This window comes from Macrobrachium rosenbergii, chromosome 12 (assembly GCF_040412425.1).
Source record: "Macrobrachium rosenbergii isolate ZJJX-2024 chromosome 12, ASM4041242v1, whole genome shotgun sequence".
NCBI classification, from domain to species: domain Eukaryota; kingdom Metazoa; phylum Arthropoda; class Malacostraca; order Decapoda; family Palaemonidae; genus Macrobrachium; species Macrobrachium rosenbergii.
This window is the reverse complement of record NC_089752.1, coordinates 23,942,548-23,955,401: the sequence shown is the minus strand read 5'-3', so window position 1 is coordinate 23,955,401 and position 12,854 is coordinate 23,942,548. Positions and strand designations below refer to the sequence as shown.

The following is a 12,854-nucleotide window of genomic DNA, read 5'->3' as shown; positions in this document are numbered from 1 at the left end:
AGTGCGGGAGGCGTTTGGCATCTTCACAAAGCAGGAACATTTGGTTTGATACAAGATTCGTTGGAACATTATGAGTACATGATTAGAATGCTTGCATGGCAATGCAAATAGTGGTGATTGTACATACATCAAGACAACAATGGTTGGGAGAAACGGGCGGAAATATTGCATGGTTGAAATCGCGTTCCCTTTAGAGAGAAAACGAGATGCTCTTGTTGTCTTGTCCATCTGATGGACGACGAACACACGAACACACACGTGTTTGAAGAGGCGGCTTCAGGCTCTTACAAAGATTTTCATTCCGAGTTAAAGCTGGCGGATGTGAGGAAAAGTTTTTTCAAAGCCTCACCATAAATCGAAATATTATGCTAGAGACTTCTCGTTTTGTTGCAAAATGAAGGGTAAATGATTGAATATTACTAGAATGTAAGAGTTTTAGCTTACAATTTGCATTTTCGACCATTTCCGAATTCGAGTCAAAGTTGACCGAAGGTTGAAAATTTAGCACTTATTGTGATTTATATGAAAATATGTCAAAATTGATAAAAGCTACAACCATGAGTTATTTTTGTTGTATTCTTCATAAAGTACATTTTCATATATAAAACTTTATGTAATGGCTAACAGAAAACAGTGCAAAAATTGCGACAAAGTGGCTAAAAATTTCTGAGACTTTCAGCAGAGCTAAGCGTGCGAGACATGGAAAAATAAAAAAAAAATTACCATAAATCAAATATTGTGCTAGAGACTTCTCGTTTGTTTATAAAATGAAGGTAAATGATTGAATATTACTAGAATGTAAGAGTTTTAGTTTACAATTTCATTTTCGACCATTCGGGTGAGTCAAAGTTGACGAGAGGTTGAAATTTTAGCACTTACCGTGATTTATATGAAAATGCTTCAAAACTGATAAAAGCTACAACTATGAGTTATTTTTGTTGTATTCTCATGAAATTGCACACATTTTCATATATAAAAACTTTATGTAAAGGCTAATATGAAAAAGTACAAAAATTATGACAAAGTGACTAAAGAATTTCTGATTTTCATGAGTTAGCTGATGCTTTCTTTTAGGATAAGAAGGAATTTGCATGCATTGCAGCTGAGGTCCTTGTAAACAAAACAACAGCATGATCCGTGAACTCCCAACATCCTCAAAATGGCGTGATTTAAAATTTTTATGCCGAGGCTATATAAGTATTTTCCGCGAATATTTAACAAAAAATTTTGTGGTCGGCGTATTTTTCGTCCACTTAGCACCGACAGACAACTTTTTGTCGGCGTAAAATATGTCCAGTCGGCGTTAAAGGGTTAATTATAAATTAGGATATAATTTTTGTGCTTAATCATTCTATGATTAAATTTCATAGTGAACATTTGTGTAATACTTTATGTACTCAGTGTAAAGTGGTCATTTATTTCTGTGTTAAGAACATTGCTGGTGTAGTTAGTTATTGCAAAAGCAGTACAGTATTATTTTGAATTTATTATGTAAAACTCATATAAATTTTATGTTTCAGGTTTGTGTAAGCCAAGACAGATTGCAATCTTTTATACGGGGTGCCAGATATTTACGCATCAAAGGGCTTGAAGACAATGCAGATGACAGTGATATAGATGTAAGAGGATTCAAAACTATTATAGTTACTTCTTAGTTTACACAGTTAATATGTATGAGGGTCATTCAAAAGTTCTTACCTTCATACACGAAGCTTCAGAAAAGAGAGTTCTTGCATTACTGTTCGACACAGTCAACACTAACTTTATAAATTTTCAACATAGTCTTCACTAGCTTCATCTATTTTCAACATAGTCTTTGCTAGCTTCATCTATTTTCAGCAGTCTTTGCTAGCATCATCCATTTTCAACATGGTGGTCACTAAATTAGTTATTTTCAACGTAAAAGTTGCTGACATTGGTACACTTGATCCACCAATGTCAGGCACTCTTCCATATCTAAAGTGCACTGAATCCACTCATGGTAACGATTGCTATCCTAGAGTAAGGGAAGATTGCTATCCTAGAGTAAGGGAAGATTGCATGCTGCACCACCCGATACTCACCCTTTACATGGCTGAATTCATTACAGTACTCTTCCCAAAATTGTGACCATACTAGTGGAATTTTAATATAGGAAAATGGGTAGTTTCAGGTCAGATGATGTTTAATAACAGTAATAGTAATAATATATGTATTATTCTTTGTGGTTCGAAGGTGATTTACCTAATTGTGTCGGGTTTGGCTGCGGGATATTTGCACCTTACCCAGCAATATCTTAGCATGACCACCACTCTCATAGCACTAGTGTTTCAGGAATTTTTTTTATTCAAGGTAAAGTCACGTTATCAGCCGTTTTCTTTATTCAAGATACCCATTAGGGTATCTTTCTGAAGAAAGTTAACGATGTACTCACCTTTTGGATGCCATGCAACTTAGGAAAGGAGTGTGTCTGCCTTTTTAACCCTTTGTGAGTGGGCGTTGTCAAATGACGCTTACCTGTAGCCTTAGGGTAAATTCCAGGTATCGTCCTCTGACGATCAACATTTCGCGCCATACAGTTTGAACGAATTTTGTGGAAAAGGTGTTTAGATTACTTTCACGGGCAATAAATGATTCATTGCAACTCTTACGGCAACTATAATAGCTAATTATAGCTAATTGGTACAGGAGAGAGAGATCAGTTTGCCTTGAGATGTCAAAGAGGGGAATGTTGTCCACCATTTCCATCCAAGGATGTGTTGTAAATATTTTACAACAAATATACAGTGGACCCCCGAATATTCGTGGTTCTGGATTCACGGCTTCACCTATTCACGGATTTTCGTGGAATGTATATACATGTTATTTGCGGAACATTTGCCTATTCGCGGTATTTTTCATAGAGAAATATTTACTCATTACTGTATTTTCATATCATTTTTGTGACTAATTGCATTATATGTGATAAAACTATTAAAATACTTGGGTATAAGCAATATTTTTTTTTTTTTTTTTTTCGGTGTTTGAACTATCAAAATAGGCAGTTGTAAGCTTTTCAGAGGGGTGTCAAGTATGCGTGGATATTAACTATTTGCCCCGGGGGTGGTTGTTGTGGTACGCATCCCCTGCGAAGGCAAAAAATTGAGTTCTTGATTATGCTGTCCAACCAAAAACTCTTAGTAACCACTCTTCTTTCTGGGTGAGGCTAAGAACTTTTTGGTTGACCCTCATATGAATAAAAAAAATGTTAAATCCAGTTAATTTTATTTTCATTTTACCATTCTTACCATGTTAAATATACAAAACAAATTTTTTGAAGTAGCCTAGTTATACTGAAATTAAGTAGATAACAAAGCAGAGAAAATTGTTAAGCAGTACAAAAGTCAGTGGTACAAAATGCGAACATCTTAAAAAGAGTACAATATTGTTATTTGGGAATATTGAAATAATTTTTAGTTGGTCCATTTTTGTGTTTGCATTTCCTTCAATTTGAATAAAAAGAAAATAACTTCTGTATACAGTATAAGACAAGAAAGCGCTAGCAGTGATGTTTGGTTTTGCCTTTCATAGGACTTGCCACCAGACTTGGATGACAAAACTTCAATTGATGTATCTGGAAGCGTAGGTGGCTTGGTGACAGCAAATGGTGAAACGACAACTGCTACAACAACTGTAAAAGGTCGTAGAGTTAAAGATCATCGTTATACACAGCAGGTATGGAACTTTTAAAAAAAACCTTATGATTTTAGGATATGCTTGGTAATGTAATAGTACCTTGGTTCTTTATAAAACTGATCCCTTATTTTTAATTCTTTGGCAGAGGGAAGTGTTCGCAAAAAAAAAAAATATTCCAATCATGTTTTTAGAACTTATAATTCATATGGCTGGCAGTTATGGTTGCATTGCAACATAATTGTAATGGGAGAGTTAAGGTAGTAGTTTTGTATCCTGTTGTACGTCAGTTGACTTAACCCTTGACAGATTATCATTAGTACTGTATACTGAACTAATATTTTGAGGAAATCCTTGAGCTAACTTGTGACATTAGGCAGCTCTGATTTCACAGAGTATCTGGCACCATTAGCCAGTTACCAGTCCCCCACTTTTTAGTGGTTTTCAAGCTTAAAATAATTTTTTAAGCTCTTGTAAAACTGTATGATGGTAATTCAAATAGTATGTACAAACACTACCGTATTTACGAACTTTAAACTTATAAAATTTCAGACATACGAACAGACAAGGTCACAAGTTAAAATTGTGGTCAGAGCACTCCCCTTTGCCACCCATATGTTCAAATCTTGCTCTGGATGCATGTTCTGCTAGTAAGAATTTTTGCAAAGGACGGAAGAACACGAAGAAGAAGAAGAAGAAGGTGCTCCTTTAACCCCTTCCCAGATTTTATCTAGAGTATTCTTGTGATTAACTACCATGTATTCTTACAATCACGAGAATATTTGTTCATACTCTTAAAGTATTCCCACTTATTTCTATCTTCTCAATTTAACTCAGTCTGTGATGAATACCTATTTTCCATATTTAGTATTTTTTTCTAAATCATGATGTATTATAAGGAATTACTTTGGATGTTGGAAAGATAAAAAGAAGAAAATAAAATTTAGATTCAAGCAACATTGGAAATTAGTACTCTTTTTGCTTTTCTAGCATCCAAAGTAATTCCTTATAATGCTGCATGATTTAAAAAAATATACTAAATATAGAAAATAGAAAATTTAGAAAATGGATTTTCATCACAGACTGAGTTAGATAGAGAAGGTAGAAATAAGTAGGAATATTTTAAGATTACAGTATGAACAAATCATCTTGTGGTTGTAAGAATACATGGTAATTAATCGCAAGTATACTCTAGATAATTAGGGAGGGGACGGAACAGGTTCTTCTTCTTCCTCACGTTCTTTGCAAATATTCTTACTAGCAGAATATAGGTGCCCAGAGGAAAATTTGAATGTCAACTTCAAAAAAAATTATACACCACACATTAAAAACCAACTTAGAAAAAATCAAGATACAAATGGCTGTTCGGAACATACCTACTTCATAAGTAGGGTAGTGTCTGTATATGTAGCAGCATATATAGCAGCAACCCAACTTTATGAATGTATTCTAGCCAGTTGTGGAGGCTTGACCTGCAAGTTGATAGATTAATTGTATTGTTACAGGCCTCAGCAGTAAAGCTGTTTGCACTGTCTGTGTATAACTTATTTTTTCACTGCCTGGCTGTAATCTGGTTGGTTTTGGAGTTATAGCCTTTGAGTTCTGATTCCCCAACTGCAGCAGTTAGAAACAAGAACCTGTTCACTTTTAGTCCCATGTAACCATTTTTGTTACTGGATACGGACACATTTTCCTGGAGTTTTTATGTCTTTTTCATTACTTTTGTTGTCTGGAATTATTATGCAAAACATGAGTTGACTTGTTTCATCCCAGAGGGGTATATTTAGGATTGCTGCTTAACAAAAAACAGATTAAATACATTTTCTCGACTATATTACTTACTTTTAGATTATATAACAGAGCAGATGACCTAAAATAAAACAATTGGTAATCTTTGCATACCAACTTTTTAAAATATGGCTACCCTAGCACTGTATTTCTAAAAATATTCATCAACGGAATTGCTAAAGAAGTGAAATGTGATAGCTGCTTCTTGAATTAAAGTAGTTTGAAAAACACAGCATCCACTATGTTGTCAGCCATACCTTACCAACAGCTGCATTCACAGTAATGGTTATCATTGGTTAATATGCTTATAAAATGTTTTTTATTGTATTTTTTGTACAAGTTCAGGAATTTTCATAGGTGGATTTGGGAGATTCAGATGATAATCGTGAAAAATGGGAGGTGGTTGAACGTAAACCAGTTATACTGCCAAGAGCACAACCTCTCCCACAAGCAGGTGGGTATGAAATGTGAAATTAGTGATTAATATAAGTCCTATGTGCCATTTTCCACATCAATTTTTTATTTGTATTTGCAGATTTTTTTCCTCTTACTCTTCCCTAACTTAATTTTACAACTTCCAGCTTTTTTCTTTTGGCTAATCCTTTCTCCATCTTTCTTACCATTATGTATCAGGTGGTGTATGCTGAATTTTTTTTATGAGTGTTTGATTTCTGTATCAAAGTACTTCTTCTGTCTATGTAAATATTTATCCAACATTCAGTACTCAGATTCTTGGCAAATTAAGCATAACTAAAAATCATAGAACTGTGTTTGCAAATATTTAAAGAATACCTTTAGATACTTGTTTTCCATGAGGCAAATACATGTTTTCCATGAGGCAAAAGTAAAATAAATCAGGAAAGATTTCATGCAGAAATTGTTAAAAATTTCATAAGAATGTACCATGCTTATTCAAGATGTTGACATATTGTGTCTTGGCTAAAATATATATTTGTAATTTATTCATGTTTTGTAAGTGTAAAATTATTATTTTGTCAGGTTCTGGTATAAGGAGACGCAGACGTGCTCGATCAGCAATACGTAAACGAGCCATGCATCTCAGCAATAACATTGTATGTTATGAGCAGCGGACAGAAGGCTCAGATGGAGGTCAAGAACGCTCTGAACCAATTAACAAGATTCGACGACTTGGATCACCAGGTTAAATACCATCGTATTTTTTTATATTTAGCCTGTGTAACAGGTTTACAACAAAGTGAAGTGTTGTGCATTATTCGAATATAGACTAAAATTAATTGACATAAAGACAGAAGCAATAGGTGTACACAAAGAATTGTTTTAGTATTTTTTAAAAATATTGTTGGGAATTTCTGTGACACATTTGTTGGGAATTTTACCTCAGATGCACTAGTTCTGAGTCGAGATGTTAGTTGACTTGGGATAACCTGGCCTGAAGGGCAAAATCTGCAAACGTCTAAGTGAAGGTCCAGCAAGATTCATTTGGGTTTTTTACGGTTTTTATTACAAAATTAGACTGAAAATTTAACATACAAGAAGCTAAAGTACAATGGTACAACCTTAAGGACCACGTGGTCGGCTACAAGACACAACTCCAAAGGGAAAAGTTTCACAAAACCTGTGAAACCCATGACATCGGCCTCAGAAAGTTACAGTTTCATGCGATTCTTATTTCAGAATCATCAGACTACACTTTGACTGAACATCAACTATACTAAGCCTCAGATGGCAAAAATACAAAGTGATTAGCGGTGAACACCTCACGGACTCTTTACAACAAAACCGGCTTTTGGCTGAGAGGCACTATGATTACACAAGCCTACCTCTGGTGGTACCCTGGGAGAAAGACGCAAAGGGGACTTTTGCATGGTCCATCATCACTTTGCATTGCCACTCAAGATTCTACATTGGTCAATTCATCCAAATTTAATTTTTAAGCATCAGAAAGAGAGTCCTTTTAATATTCACAACAATGCCTGTGCAGTCAGACTGAACAACAAGAATTTTGCTCCAACGTACTTACAGATAAATGAGAACCACAAACCCGGCTGCCTGCTTCTCCCTTCTGTTTGCATATTCTGAACGTTGTGAAGGATTATCAAGAAAAAACGGATCCAGTTTTTTCACGACATCAATGGTTTATACATGGCATTTATAATAAATTCATCTGACTTGAAGCCTATCTGAAAAGAATTTTTTTTTTTTTTTTTATACAAAAAAGGTACTCAAATTACAGCAACCTCATTGATCTGAGCTAATTGGGAAAGATCTCATTTGGATTTATCTATTACTTGGATTAAGAGTGTTTATCTCATATAGGTTAGCCTATGCTAACTAATTTTAAGCAAATCTAATTCATATAGGCTGGTCTATGTTGGCTAATAAACCTGTTACCAGAACAGTTATGCATTACCGAAGGATCATATGTTTTATTTTATGAGGTAATTTACCTTCCTTGGCCTAGCCTAACCTAAGTTTGGTGTAAATAGTTAGCCTAGGCTTGCTTATAAGCTTATTTAAAGAATAACAAGTTATTTAATGTACTGTATAGCAATGACAGCAGTTGAAAAACCTGGGATATTTTCATTAGCTTTTCAAATTTCATTACTTTTAACCTTTATATAATTTTTATTTATTGTCTCATATTAGTGTAATGCAAAGTCATTAATGCATTAAAAGTTAAATGTTATACTTTGATCATTCTTTTAACACTTCATGACATAAATCAGGTGTTTGGATCCAAGCAAAACAATCCAAATAGTTTTTGATAAGCTTTATTATTTTCCGATTCATAAAAAAATAAATTTTTACTCTCACTCTGTAACGCTACATCGTTCAACACATCAGTTAGTTTTGAAATACTTTTGAAGTCCTTTATTCATCACAGCGTTGGACTGTGGAACAGCCTCCCCGAGGTTGTCCTTCAATTGGAACTTCAGAAGTTCAAACGAAGATGCATTTCGTTACTATCCTAATACAGTTCTTTGTATTTTGATAATTTACCCACATTTTTATTTATTAATTAATTTGGTAATATATCAGTTTTTCTAATAACTGATCTCTTTCTGTATTTCCATTTACCTTCTGTTACTTCTTTCGAATGAACACTATAGTCGTTGGAACTTGAATTTCAAGTCAGTGGCCCCTTTGGGCTTGTTCCATATGAACAGTTTTCATCTTTTGAATAATAATTTTTATGTTGTAAATGGGTTTGTTAAAATGTTTTTCCCCAGTAGAGGACTTGATATCTTATTTTATGGGTACAGTAAAATTGTTTTCAGTAGCAATTAAAGTAATTTTTTTTAATTAATACAATTTATCCAAGTTATGAGTCATTGAAGAGATTAAACTTACCTATATAGTTCAGCCAGTTTATCTAGAGATATATTTAATTCAATGCAGTTGCTGACTATGGTAATGTAATTGTTTTAGGTCATTTCCACGATGACGACCTGGACATCTGTACTTGTACATCACGAAAGATTTGGTCTGTCCGGGATACTGAAGCTCTGTTAAAGGTTTGGAGAGAAACACTTACACAGGTTTGTGTCTATGATAAATACATTCACTAAGTTAAGCATTGATTTTAAGCCAGTAGAGATTCTGTAAAGTTTGTAGTTTTATATTTAACACATTAGAAAATGTTTATGCTTTTGATGCTAGTCCATCTTGTGGCAGCATATTTGGAATATTTCTTAGGCTTTGAACTTGACCACTCATACAAACAGTAAGTTGTTAAGTAGGTGAGTATCATGAAGATATCTTTCAGAATACTTCTAATTAGGAGCTAGTTATGGTTCTTGCATATTAGGTGTTCTTTACCGATACAGTATGAAGTTACTACTATTCATATGATTCAAAATTCTTCTAAGAAGTAATTACCCTTAGACTAAAATGATGCTATTAGAGAACTGTAGTTAGTATTTGAACATGTAAAAATGAAAAAAACTTATGTAGGGCATCTTGACCATGCTGTCTTTGCAGTGGTCCTTATAAGCCAGTTGTTTTGGTTCAGGTTTTGCATCATCTTAGTGCTTTTTCTAGCTGACAAGTCCTGATAATACAATTTGGTACAGTACAGTACTAAGTTAGCTTAATAAGACCAGCAAGTTGCATATCTACACTTATAGGGCTCACCCAGATGGTTAAATTTAGATGAGGTAAAGATATTTGAGTAAGATAAAATGTAAAAAATTGGAAAGGTGTGAAGCCACCAAAGGGAACCAATTAAAAGTAAAAAGGCAGAAAATGATGTAGATGGGGCCTAGTTGTAACCTCCTAAAAAGATTATAGCTCAGTGAATAGGGATAGGTTTTACTCGCTTCTCTTAAATATGCTGTTTATTTTTTTTTTAACATCTTACTAGTAGAATGCATTGCTTTTTTAAAGGAAGAAAAGAATGTCATGAGTCTTAGCTATCAAATTTAGGGAACTTCAACCAGCTGGAACTTAAGAGCTTTTTCCAGATCTCTGAAAATGAGTTACTTTTGCTTCAGATGCCCATTTAAAATTGAGCCTTTACGGTTTTCTCAAGGCCACATAAACCTTTCGTAGAGCCTTTGAAGCAACTCACCCTATTTGTGATGTCCTTTATGTGGATTTAACTTTATGGGAGGAATGCAAGAACTATATAACTTACTGGTTTGCCATCTCAGCAATGGAGTTAAAAGGAACATTTTCTTTTTGTGTCTAGGTTGTGTTTTTCAGAGTACCTTTGTGAGATTTTGTAGAGACCCAAATGCTTCAGTTTGTCAACCCCCCCCCCATGTAATATCCAATAAAAGTTGGCAGGAATCTCCTGAATTTGGGAATTGTTCTTTGCTCCCAGGAATCACTGCCTGCTTACCTAGTTTGTGGAAGCCTAAGACTATGAATGCCATAGATTTGTATGTTGAACACACTAAAACTGTTTTATTATTATTTTTGCATCTTAAGTTCAAAAGGTGCATGTTTCTTGAGGCAGTAGAAATCCTCAAGTTGATCACTTCTCATTGTACACAGTAACTTTATCTCTGTTCAGTAATGTAGGATCTTCGTACTGTGCATACGAAACCCATGAAGTAATACATTTTTCAAAGCCAAATATCTCATTTTTTCTTCTTTTAAAGGTACCTCCTTCATACTTTATTCGATCCATGGCCCTTTGTAAGAGAGTAGCAAAAAGACTTCAGGCTAGAGGAATTCAGAAAAATTGGCGCCAGTGTCAGGCAAGTTTGTATAAGTGAAAAATCATATTTTCCCTTGGGCTGTTTTTTGACATAAGGATAATAAAATAATTTCATTCAAATATCTTGAAGTTTATGCTTTGTTCATGGAAGTTACATAGTACAAGATTAAGATGTGAATAATTGTAGTCTTTTATGAATATTTTTGTTTGAGAGCCCCTATACATGCAAAATCTCAAGTCCAAATCAGCTACATATGAAAGCTAACTGGTCAGAGCCTCAGTCTGACATGTTTCAGTTTTATTTACAGGTTAAAATGAAAAACTTGCGTCGTGAAGTTCGTCTCTACAAAGTCAGCGTAGGGAGAAACAGTTCTAGGAAACCATCAGAAGTGGCAACAGCCTGTGAAAAACTGCTACCTGACATTGAGGAAATTTTCAATAAGGTAGTGTAGAAGTGTGATTTTGCAACTTGGTTTCATCTGAAGGGTGATGAGTCAAAAGTCTACACCCACTATCAAGAAGCTTGAGATCTTACACAAGTGCAAGCCTCAATATTTATATACAGTACTAGAAAAATTACAAATTTTTAAGTAATTTGTATTTTTCTTAACATACAAACCTGAGGTCTTTACATAGGGGTGTCACTCTTAGAATGGTACAGTCTGGAATTGATCTTAGCCACTGGGCATCATACAACCAAGTCTTGCTATAGATTCGAGTGGTGCCAATGATTTCTTCAGTCCCTTTGGATCACAGAAACATGGAAGGCATTCCTTTCAAACTTCTTCCCTTTCCTGAAAGGAAAATAGGTTAAGAAGTAGGAATAAGATGCTAGGACTGCTTTCCTCCCCACAAGTGGCTGCCAGTGAAAAGTGCAGTTAGACTTAAGGGTCATTTATCCGTGACTGAAATCTGGGTAGTAGATGTCCTTCGGTAGGATATCAACTTCCCTTTGAGTTCCTACCACTCCTCATTAACCATCCAGGGAAGTTAAAGGTTATACTGTATGAATACATTGTGGAAATTATAAAATCCAGTTCCCGATTTCTACAACCGTCCCTCTCTCATAGAGAAGGTAATGGATAATTAGAAATCAGTCATAGATCTTTTCTTTCCTGACCCATTTCAACAGCCTTGGTTCAAGACAGAAACAAAACTCTCCATATTTGCAACCATCAAGGAGTCAAGACTTGATTTCTTCCTTGGGTTTGAAGGATGAGTATTTCAGAATAATTACAATCAACCCTCCTGCAAGTTCCTCTGCTTCATTTCTGGGGAGGCTTCGTACCTCTTCAGAGCAGACAGCTCCATGCCTATCTCTATTGCATGCTTCCGACCTCTCCCCAAGTTTTTCATTTAACTCTTCACCTTGGCTTCGACTAGGACACGTCCATTCAGGGTACGTCTCCTAATGTTTAAGCGTCTCTAGGACAGGCCAACAGACTTCTTGGATTTCCTCGCAGCCTGAGAGTTGCATGTTCTCTCACCCAAGCAAGAAGTAAGTATCTGCAAGGCTAATAGATACAGCAGCAAGGTTGTCCTTGTCTCAGCAGGGACAACCAGCTCAGCAGTTGCAAGCCCTGCTTGGTCACCTGTCGTCACCAGGGAGGCCGGTTCTTCATGGGCAGTTTCTCCTCCTCCATTCACTTTGTGCAGATTGAAGGGGTCCTGGTATTTGACAAAGGTCATCCCATTCCTTCCCTTCCTCTCTCAGAAGAAGTGAGACAGGACTTAGCCCAGTGGTTAGACAATAAGTACCTCCGTGAAGTGTCATTACACCATTCCCCTCTGGAGATATTTCGTGAGTCAAGGCATCAACCAGAAGGCAGTCACCTGCACGTCAAGAGGTTAGGTTGGGTACTTAACGTAGCCTAACTAATCCTAGCCTATCCTGACCTAACTTGCAGTTCACTATCCTGGAACTTAATGCCTCATGGCATAGCAGAAGGCAGTCACCTGCACTTCAAAGGGCTAGGTTGGGTACTTAACCCAACTTAGCCTAAACTAAACCTACCCTAACCTGATCTAATCTGCACCTCAATATCCTAAATCTTAGCTCTTCAAGCCTCACGATCTGATGATAGATGTACTGCGGTGTTGTTAAGGAACAGTACCACGTTAGTTCCATAGTCAAGACGGAAGGCTAGTGTCCGTTCATCTCCTCAGTTGACAATGCAGGTGCACGAGTTTGCAGCAGCACACTCGGCACAGCAGTCAACTAGACACATTCCAGGGAAGATGGATGTATGACAGACAAGTTCCGTCACTA

General features: G+C 35.7%; 1 protein-coding gene across 5 annotated transcripts in view; it reads left to right on the top strand.

Moving 5' to 3' along the window:
- The window catches only part of LOC136844443 (uncharacterized), a 51,416-nt gene that overhangs the window by 30,749 nt on the left and 7,813 nt on the right, over positions 1 to 12,854 (top strand). For all 5 annotated transcript variants that reach the window (XM_067113687.1, XM_067113689.1, XM_067113688.1 and 2 more), the window contains exons 4-10: positions 1,521 to 1,619; positions 3,550 to 3,693; positions 5,797 to 5,893; positions 6,439 to 6,600; positions 8,851 to 8,960; positions 10,527 to 10,625; positions 10,894 to 11,028. In XM_067113687.1, the coding sequence (XP_066969788.1) occupies positions 1,521 to 1,619; positions 3,550 to 3,693; positions 5,797 to 5,893; positions 6,439 to 6,600; positions 8,851 to 8,960; positions 10,527 to 10,625; positions 10,894 to 11,028 (846 nt within the window). The remainder of the gene's footprint in view (positions 1 to 1,520; positions 1,620 to 3,549; positions 3,694 to 5,796; positions 5,894 to 6,438; positions 6,601 to 8,850; positions 8,961 to 10,526; positions 10,626 to 10,893; positions 11,029 to 12,854) is intronic.